The sequence below is a fragment of the Mus pahari genome, unplaced genomic scaffold (genome assembly GCF_900095145.1).
Source record: "Mus pahari unplaced genomic scaffold, PAHARI_EIJ_v1.1 scaffold_13781_1, whole genome shotgun sequence".
NCBI lineage: Eukaryota > Metazoa > Chordata > Mammalia > Rodentia > Muridae > Mus > Mus pahari.
In genome coordinates this window covers 1,002-11,444 of record NW_018392211.1, presented here as the reverse complement: position 1 = coordinate 11,444, position 10,443 = coordinate 1,002, and the positions used below count along the sequence as shown (strand labels likewise).

The window sequence follows — 10,443 nt, the reverse complement described above, 5'->3', positions numbered from 1 at the left end:
AGACAGACAGACAGACAGAGACAGACAGACAGACAGACAGACAGACAGACAGAGAGAGCCTTGCCAGTGTGATTCCCAATAAGATCTTCCTACCCACAGACTTAGTTTAAAGCCGTCACTGCTTCTTAGCTTACATTTGGTTCTGAAACCTGGGAAAGAACACTGGGCACTTTTCACAGGGTCCTATCCACCCTAACTTAAGTGTCACATTTGAGCCTCCTGGGTGTTTCTGCTGGATTCTGCTGGCTCCAGTTACCCACCACATTCAACATCAAATTTTAGAGTTGGACACTCCTGCTTGTTCCCTTCTACTGTGCAGGCTAGATTCAAGTCAACTTGAAACAAAGTGTGGTCATCTGACAGGAAGGAATCTTAGTTGACATTAGGACCTGGGTCTCAGTCTGCAGAGCATTTTCTTGGTGATTGATGGAGTGTGCCCAGCCAATCGTGCATGGTGGCATCCCTTGACTAATGAGCCTGGGTCCTGTAAGGAAGGAGGCAGAGGAAGCCATGTGAAGTAAGCCAGTAAGCAGCTCCTCTCCCTGGTCCTCCATGGGCTCCTGCCTCCAGGATTCTGCCTTGTTTGGCTTCCTCCCTGATTTCCTTCAGTGATGAACATTGTTGTGGAAGTATCAGCATCATCAACCCTTTCCTTCCCAACTTGCTTATTGGTCATGGTGTTTCATCACAGAAATAGAAAAATTAATTAATACCTCCTCCTACCTTATATGTCTGTCTGTCTACTCATACTTCTTCAATTTAGTAGCTGTATCCTCTCTGTTTGTCACCCTCATTGGATCATTACAGCCTGTTTTCTCTTCGTCTTTCTGGACTCCTGGAGCTTATTAAACCAAAGTACAGTGGGTGCCTCAGCTTTGATATACAGGACACATCCCATCCCTGGGCACTAACCAAGTCTTTGACTTTCCCTATGAATCATCCCAAGCATGTCTACAGTGTAGCCTGAACTTGTCTTTGGCTCCCCGCCCTGAGTCTGTACACTCTTTTAGAAAGATCCATGTGTTGTTTCCTTCACTCTCACGGAGACAGTTCTGACCAAGCCAGTTCAGTCAGTCTACTGGTACTCCAGGGCAGGGGTGAGGTGTTTTAAAAAGAAAAAAAGACAATTAGACAACATTGTAGCATGACCCCAGCCACTTCTTAGGCTGAGGTAGGTTTATTTTTTTCCCAATCTGCAATTACATGTAAGCAAATAGTCAAGGAACAAGCAAAGCAATGCACAAGGTCGGTCTGGTGATCACTGTTTCTAAGGGCTTATCAGGGTGACCAAGATATCTGGGCATATTTCCCTGTCCTAGCCCAAACTCATATTCTTGCCTGAATCCTACTTCCTTGTTCTAGACTAAAAGCAGGTTCCTGCCTGACCTTGCTTCCCTGTTCTTAGCTTAAAAATTAGATTCCTGCCTGGGCTTACTTCCTTGTCCTGGTTCCATGTTATATTCCTGCCAGAAACCTATTTCCTTGTCCTTGGCCCAATGTCAGATTCCTGCCAAGGGTCCCCAAAAGTTCTCCACACTCTCGAGCCTCAGTTTCCCCTCCTGCCTTTTCTCTGCTCCAGGATGACATGAAGGTCACATTTAGTGACACACACATCCGAAGTAGAAAATGCAGAAAGCCACCCTCTTCTGGTTTCCCCTTCTGTACAGCACATGGTGGACGCCTGCTGCTCATTCCTGGGACTGACATGCCTTGTGTCTAGGGAGCTCCACAGCTGTTAAAACATGTCCTACTTGCTCATCCCTGTGGGCTCTGGGCTTTTAACACTATGATGGCTGGTTACATATCAATGTAATGATGGAGAGTACCAGTCAGTAGGACCTGGCACTGGGATGCAGAAAAATGAGTTTGTACTTTAAGGATGAGGATAAACCTTACCAATTTCATCCCTGGTCTATCCTCATCCTTCTCAGGTCAGAGATGGAATAAACATGACCTGGCTGACTAAATACAGAGAGAATTGTGTGAGCCAGGTGTCCCTTTCTTCCTGCTATTCTTGCCAGCATCCCTAGACAGTCTATCTGAGTCCCAGCAGCCTCAGTCTTTTCCCTGGGAAACAGTTGGGTTTGCTATGACAATCCTATATTTATTTCTTCATTTGTGTTCTGGTTGTTGCAAGTCGATTGGCCCAAGTGCAAGGCCAAGTGCTCCATGTTCAAATTACATCTGTGCAAAACTAGTAGACCCTGAACATCCTTACCCATCAACATATTTGTACATTTTCAACATATGTATTACAAGTTTATATCATACATATATGTGTGTCTGAGTATATACACACTTATATACACATATTCGCATAAGTATATGTGTGTGTCTGTCTATATATAAACACATAACTAAACAACACACACACAAAGACACACACACAAACACATACATGTCCCATGTCACAACACCATTCACAAACTTCACATCCAGCAGCTGGGTCTTCTGTCTGCTGCGTAGCCCTTTCATATCCTTAAAGCTCAGAGAACCTCCCCTGAAGACTCACATTTCATTCCTGCTTGGGAAGAATTTCCAGTGTCTCATTTCAAGCCCTGTTAGTCACTGCTGTGCAGACTTCATAACCATTGATGAGTCACCACACCCCCAGCTCCCCATAGCTCCACACAAACATTAGAACACCCTTTATATTCATGAATTCTCCTGTTCTGAATATCACATGTCTGTAACTCACAGGACACAGGCCCTACTGTGTTTGGCTTCTTTCCCTGTGAGCATATTGGCAGGCTCACACACAGGACAGCAGGAAATGGTGCCTCTCTCATTTGTCTAATGCAGGAATAGTGTGTGGCCTGAGCAAGCTCTGCTCTTCCATGCATCTGTTGGGACTTGAGTCACAAGCCCTTTGCCAACTATGAGAAGAACGGTGGACGCTGGCTTCAGTGCCTGCCATGTCCTCACTTCCTGTTCCTCTGAGTACCTGCCTACAGTGTGATTGCTGTATCAACCTCTCCAAAGATGCTGCACCATTCTCCATTCCCACTGATGCACAGGAAGGCTTGGAATTCTACCCCTGCCACCACACATCCCCTAGAGAAAAAAGTTCTAGTCCTATGCCTGCATTTTAAATTACTTTCTGAGATGTAGCTGGAGGGGTTGTGATAGCGTGAGGGTGGAACTGGCAGCTAGGATGTTCATGGTTATTATAACTATAGTCAACACTATTACTTCTTATCCTAGAGTGCTGAATGCTAATCTTTCTTGGGTAAACCTGAGACCTTGTCAGTGATCTCTGTCAGGAAGTTGGGTTAAAACCTCAAGGTGACTGTATGTCAGAGTTTCATTAGATCCAGTGGCAAGGACAAATTGCTTCTCTGTGCCTCAGTTATCTTATCCATAAAGGGACTTATAATAGCATGTAGGTCAGAGAATCATCACAGGAGTCAGAGAGTATGAGTGACAATCTCTATGTCCCTTATGTCACCGGAGTGAATAAGTACCAAATGAAAGGTCTGTGAACACTGTCACATCCAATGCAGTTACATATTTATTGATTCTTTACTCCTGACATTTCCATTTGGGTGATGAAGGTGGAGGTGTCCATCTGTCCTGAGAGTTTGGTCACCTAGAGACTTAGGGTCCTGAGTAGGAGTGCTAGGGGCAGAGGAGCTGCTCTGACTCACAGGTCCCATGCAGCTACAAGGGGTGATGGCTCCACCTGTGCCAGATCTGGGTGGGGCCAGAGACTCTGCAGGGGCTGTGGATAGATAGCTCTGCACAGGAAGGCAAGAGGAAGGCAGANCTGGGCACCAAGCATTTCAGATGCTGCAGATAGACCGAGAGCAACAGGTTCCCTTCTTAGTCCTTATGGGTTGTCCTGTAAACATGCATAGTGCCATCCTGACTGAAAGGCTGAAGGCAGACATAAGCAGAGCCTAAGTGAGGAGAGAGCCTCACTGCCGGGCCCAGGCTTTTGGGTTGAGGGAGATACAGGGAGAGAGCGGGGACAGGGAATAACACAAATTTCAGGTGAGGAACCTGAGCTAGTGCTGCCAAGATGACGGGGAGTCTGACACTGACCAGACATAGGCTTGTTTCTCTGCATGAGGGAGTCACAGAGTTAGTCAGGGTCACTGTCCAGTCAGGCATGCCTCAAAATGTGCAGACAGACCTACATACAGGCTCAATTCCCAGCTCTTGGGAAGGGGCCCTTTCCCCATTTGAGAAGTTCTGGTCTCACTTGGGGTTTATTACTTTGGCCATAAAGAGGACAACATGAGTATTTATGTCAGAGATAATCATCAGGAATGGCCTGTTGAAACACATGGTCATAGAATACATTTTTCCACAACGTAGCTGAATTTTGACTCCTGTGGCAGCAGCTGCCTCTGTGCCTGTCTCAGCCACATCCAGCACAGCCTTGTGGACCACCTGTGGGGAGAGAGACACATCACTCAGTGGAGACCAGGGAGGGCAGGAGAGGGGCCTGGAGCAAGCAGTGAGTGCTGGCCCTGTCTGCTCCTGATTTCTTTTTTTTTTTTTTTTTTTTTTTTTGTTATTGTTGTTGTTGTTGTTCCTTCCCTGAGCTCTAACACTGGATTCCAAAGTCTCTGCTCAGGCTGTGAGATGAGGCAGGCCCTGGTCTGCTCAGTGTCTGAAACAGTGATGCCCTCCAACCGCTACAACAGGAGGCCAGGAGCAGGCAATGCCAGTGCTTTTTATTATGTTTCTTATGTTTAGTGTTGCTATTCTATGTGCTAGAGAAAAAGTCCTGGCTGAGGCAGTGAAGTTGAGGCTTGGGGATGCTTTGTGCTTGCAATGGATTTTGGGTGGCATCTGCTGTGCTACACAGGTTGGTACCCATGTGATCTAACACCAAGCATAATGTGCCAATCCCACATGCCCACATGCCCTTAAACCATCCACATTCACAACCAAGCTGAACCATCCCATGTCTCTTGTCTTACCTGAGAGACTCGCAGGTCCGTGGTTCCTGTAATTGCAGACAGGTCAGCCTGTGTGGAGAAGACTTCCCTGATGCCCAGCACAGTAAGGACATCCTCCAGGCTGTAGTCGTTAGAGATGAAGAACTTGGGCAGGTGGAGCTCACTTATCCTACTGAGAATGAAAGAGAACCAAAGAGTCCATGAAACCTGTGGCTCCTACAGTCCACTGCATAGCTGGGTCTCCTCTCCACAGTCCACCCTCTCCCTAGAGTGAAACCCTCTTATCCATGCCTAGATGACTTGACTTTGTGTTTCCTAATGCATTAATTATCCTTCAGTGCCTGAGAGTGTGAACAGTAGACAGGCATCCTGACTTGGTCCTAGCTGTTCTTTGACTGAGAGAGCTTTCCTCCTAGATCCACAAATGCAGTCCTTCCCTGNCATGNGGCCCTCTGACATCACCTAAGGAGCCTTCAGTTTAACATAGGACAATGCACCAGACTCCAGCTGTGCTTACCTCTGACACTCCCCCTCTCACCTCACCACTTCTCACCAGTGAGGAATGAAATAAAGATTCACTGTATTAGCATTCCCATACTTTCCCTTCCTCCATTACAACAAAGCCCAGAGGATAAGAAAGTTTTTGGACTTCAATCTCTGATAGATTGTGAGGGTCCACGATCAGCTTGGCATGCAGTAGGTCTTCAAGTCACCACTCCATGAATGTTGAGAGAATGATGGATGAGGGCATGAGAGGACTCCATGGGGCACAGCTGAGTCTCAGAGCTCATCTCCTGTCAACCACCATCCCTCTGGCTTACAACTCTTGAGTCATTCATGACTCCATACAATTTACANTCTGTTAGAGAGGGAGGAAACCTCAGCTCCCTGTGTGAGCTGGTCTCCTATTGTGAAGAACAAAAACCACAGTAAAATCAGGCCTGAAACACCTGAGACAGTGGAGGGGACTCAATTCAACTCCACCTGTCCCCTGCTGACACTTTAACCATTACACTGGCTNTAAGTGGGACTCTGAGGTCCTGGGATACTAGATATCAGAACAACAGCACTATGGGGATCCTTGNCAGTTCTGGGTCCTNTGGGTATCACCTGGGCCTCAGAGAGTCCTTCCACTTCCTCAGGGTCTCTGGTTGCAAGCTGGCTTCCACCTGCTGCATCCTGCCCTGGTCAGGGAGGATGAACAGGGCACTGGCATTTCCTGTGTACTTCAGCTCCACCATAGAGCAGGATAGCTCATCATCCCGGAAGTAGGGTGTGGTCAGTTCCTCTATTTTCATCATGGGTACCTTCACAGACCTTTTGTCATCCAAGTAAAACTCGGAATTAAATGTGTCCCGGGGGTCAAAGGGCATCTTCCATTTGCCTACATGTAAAGCAAATCATCAGATTGTAAAAGTAGCACAGAGACCACACCTCCACCCCATATCTCAGCAACTGCTGAGTTATGACAGCTGTCAATATACCTTCAACAGCTCAGTGTCACTTAGTAGTTCGATAATGATTAGAAAACCCTTTGGACATACAGAACTATGAATGAGAATGGATCCACAGGCTTGGTTTGCAAAGAACAACCTCTAACCCTCAGCCTGGAGAATTGAGCTCCTGAGAACCAAGTGTGTAAGTAAGAGATGAGAGTACAAATGGTGAGCCTGGAGCCTGGAGGGAGATTGGGATCCTGTTGTCCTCAGGGGGAAGCATGTCTAGAAGGGATTGGGAGAAAAGAGAAGAGTTGAGTCCACCCTCTCTGAGGTCTGTTAACTGTGCTCCTGGGTGGGAACCACTTTATTGGCAGGCCAGACTGAGAGTAAAGTGTGGGCTTAGAGTGAAGCCCCAGGGTCATGTAACCCAGACTCGGTTTACCAGGAATCCACTGATAGTGTGCTGAGTAAGACATGTGTAATGTGTATGTTCCAGGAATTATAACTATATCTAAAAAATTGTAAAGAGGTAAGGCCTATGTGCAATAAAAATTACACACCCATTCCTGCAAGGCTTCCCAAACCTACTTTAAAATGGGCAGCATAAAGGACACAGGTTACCCTGCCAAGATCCTCTCCCTGAATTCTCCAGGCAGAGACCATGCTCACCTTTAAAGTAGATGTAATTCACCAGCACCATCAATGTCCTCTCATCCAGGTCTGAGACCAGCTCCTTGATCTTCCCCTGGGTCTGTTTCCTCACATAGTCATTGATGAGCTTTGTGGCCTCACGAGGATGCTGGAAGTCAGCTGTGAAGGCCTCAGCCTGGTACAGAGCCCTTGCCTTCTCCTTGAACTCTGCCAGGATCTGCAGGTGCTTTTCAACAAACAGGGCACTGCCTGTGCTGATCTGTACCTGGTCCCTTGGCTGACTGAGAAGGTATAGCAGGTACCTAAAGCCCTGGTGGATGTCTTCCTCAGAGGTCTCTGTGAGATTGAACTTCAGACCTTCTAGAATTTCCTTCAGGGTATTTCTCTTTGCTCCCAGGGACAGGAGGGCCAAGGCAGTGGAGATGCTGAATGGGGAGAAGACAATATTTTCATCTGGATTCTTCAAAACCAGCTCCTTGTAGAGGCTGAAGGCAAAGTCAGTGTTGCTGGAGGACAGTGTTAAACTGTCCATTGGTGTGACATTTTCTTGGACTTCCTGGACTGTAGTGTCCCTTCCCAAGGTGACATCTGGGCAGCCAAGGACAGCAGGGGAGGTACCAGCCATTACTGTCTTCTCCTGTGTGAAGGAAAAGATCCATTAACTCTATGAGAGTTAGTGTCGTCCTGACCATCTCCTAGTTCTCTTATGTGGCCTGTTTTATACTTGGTTGCCTCTGTAACCTTCATAGGAGATGCTCTGGCCTCTCTAATGGCAGTAGCATGTGCCCTGCTTCCTTTACCAATGGAGGACCTGCTGTTACTGTAGCCACTTTCCTAACAGAAAAATATTATCCAGGGAAATGAAGAGATTGCCAGGGTCACCATGAATTGAAGAGAAGAATGTGGGACTGAGCACCAACCTGCATTATCTTAATGTCTCCTCTCCGTTTCTTAGATTGGGATAAGGACTCACTGGGAGGCAGGAACCAGCTTACTTTGCAACTGTGTGCCAACACCTCATCACCTCCCTTTAGTCCTGACTCAGTGAAAGATCTTGGGCCAGTTAGGTAGGAGAGGACCCACCCCACCTCCAGGCAATCTGTCTTAGAAATCTCATGGCTGTGAGGTGGATCTAGAGTATTTTTCTTGGAGTGCGAATGTCAATTGATAAGAAGTACTGAAGCTATCTGGCTCATTGTCAGAGCCTTAGGTCCTCTGAGAACAGGTATCAATTAGAAGGAGCAATAGTAGAAGGTCCTTTCACTCCTGCCAAGGTACCACCTTGTTGTTTTTACCTAGGTCAAAAGGTTTTCTGATGGGAAGAACACTGAGTGGAGCCTGAATCTCTCATTCCTGGCACATATTTTATGCTGGCTGTGAGAATATCTGTGTGGTAGCAAGCAGATGAGTAAACTTCTCTGGCCAACCTGTCAGAGATCCAGGTTACATAATTAGTAATAATATATGTATTATATTCTATCTTCAACATAGGAGTAGATGTGACAAATGTCCAAAGGGCCATTTCCTCCATATACACCTGTCCTGGGAGCTACAGGCACCATGAAACCCTACAACTGATGGCTTGTGATCTGGCTAAAGACAGGGCTCCTTTTCAGCCTCTGTATATACTGTAGGAGAGCTCAGAGGAAATGCAGATTCCATAGTGGGAGGGGGAGGTAGAGGAGTGGAGAGAGGCAAGGACAATGGAAAAGGAGAAGAAGGAATGTGGAAGTGGAAGGGTGATGGGATGGAGAATGGGAGGCTGAGGGGATAGGATGAAGGAGCCAAGGGGAAGATGGTGGGGAGAAGAGACTGGGAGATTGGAGGAGAATGGAGAGCAGAGGAGGGAGAAGTTGGTGCTTTGCTTCATGTCCCCAGGTCAATGACATACCTGCAGAGGAGCCAGGAGCTTCAGCCACCTTCCACTGTTTGTCAGACTGAGGCAACCATTTCTTAGGAAAAGCCCCAGATAATACTTTATTTCAAGATTATTTCCACAGAACCCAGGCTGGTCTGTTGGTGGAGCTGTAAAATGCATCAGTAGCTGAGCAGGTGTCTAATCCTCCTGCCTAGGAGAGAGTGTGGCCCTGCTTTCCAATCCATGGAGCTTACAAGGGAAGTGGGGTCCCTGAACCTAGTGCCTCTGCAGTCTGATTTGCACATGGCAATTGGTGCTGTCTCTGCAGAGGGACTCTGAAACAATCCTGTCCTGTCTTGGCTCCCACATCAGCACCTGAATTAGCAAAGTCTCAGTATGGACCTGTTGAGAGTCAGAAGAAACAGACTCCATTTGCTTTCCAGGAGCATAGCTCATGGCACTTCCATAGCCATGAAGACCCAGACAAGAGAAGAGAGTTTTATGCACTGCAGAAATGTCCCTGGAATCCAAATAATTGCCACAGAAAGAAAACCTCACACTCTCCAAACCAAAATCTTAGGTCATATCCAGTACCACACAGCCTGTGAAGCCTCCTTCTGTCCCCAGAGAGAAGGTATCAGGGCATTACCTGCAGAGCTGAGCCAGCTGCCAGCATCTGGGATAGCTCTCTCCTGGTGGTCAGGGTTGCTGCCTTCCTGNTCTGCTGTTCTCTCCACAGCCTGCTGAACTATTTATCCTCACCAAGGACTCCTCCCACTTCTTNGGAAATGCTGATGCAGACAAGATGTGCTCTGGGGTCTGATGGGAAACCAGACTGGTGATTTCTGGGAACAGGACTTACCAGATTTTTTCTTGCAGAACCATTCCCTGCTGGGAAAACCCCTAACTGTTCTAAATAACATACCAATAGGATGAATTGGTGTGGATTCTGTCTCTAATTGTTGAAAGGAGACTGTGGGACAGGGATGTGTAGTCANGGCAAAAAGACAGAGCACAAACCATGACCACATGTCCACAGNAGGGATAAAGCTAACATTTGTCCTGGGCTTTATAAATCACTTCAAAGAGAAAACCATTCTATGTCCATGCTGGCACATTTCCATAGGGGAGCTGACACATTAATAAACACATTCCTCAATGTTATCAGGCTTTAGCCTGCTTCTGTATAAGTGTCCTGTACTGCTAGATTGGGTACAGAAAACACAGAGACATGCTTTGCACTCTTTGGCTNTCTGACTTCTGAAGGGAAGCTGCCTGTGTCTGGCAGTGGAGGAAATCTGAAAGGAGTCTGTCTGCAGAGACTGACTGGCTGATGAGAATTTCCGTTGTGTAGAGAGATTGGAGCATTGCAGGTCCTTACAGAGGCTCATTATCACCTTATCTTGTGCTAAGTCCTTCCTCTATGGAACACCCATGTATTGCCTGGCTGTGTGTCAGAACTGACCCCTGTGACAATAGGATCTATTAACTTAGCAACCAGCTAGCTGCACCCCGAGAGCTAAGCATGGCAGAGGATGATGACTTGAGTCTAGAGAGAAGCTTCCCCCATGCTGATGCAGCTGCC

At 47.1% G+C, this 10,443-nt stretch overlaps 1 protein-coding gene across 1 annotated transcript; it reads right to left on the bottom strand.

Moving 5' to 3' along the window:
* Positions 1 to 4,117: 4,117 nt before the first annotated feature.
* LOC110314881 (serine protease inhibitor A3F-like) lies at positions 4,118 to 9,577 on the bottom strand. The gene is made up of 5 exons (XM_021189084.1): positions 9,508 to 9,577; positions 7,019 to 7,637; positions 6,021 to 6,294; positions 4,932 to 5,082; positions 4,118 to 4,395 (listed from the first exon to the last, which is right to left on the bottom strand). Exons 1-5 carry the CDS (start codon positions 9,532 to 9,534, stop codon positions 4,201 to 4,203), a joined length of 1,266 nt encoding a protein of 421 aa, XP_021044743.1. The 5' UTR covers positions 9,535 to 9,577; the 3' UTR covers positions 4,118 to 4,200.
* Positions 9,578 to 10,443: the final 866 nt, after the last annotated feature.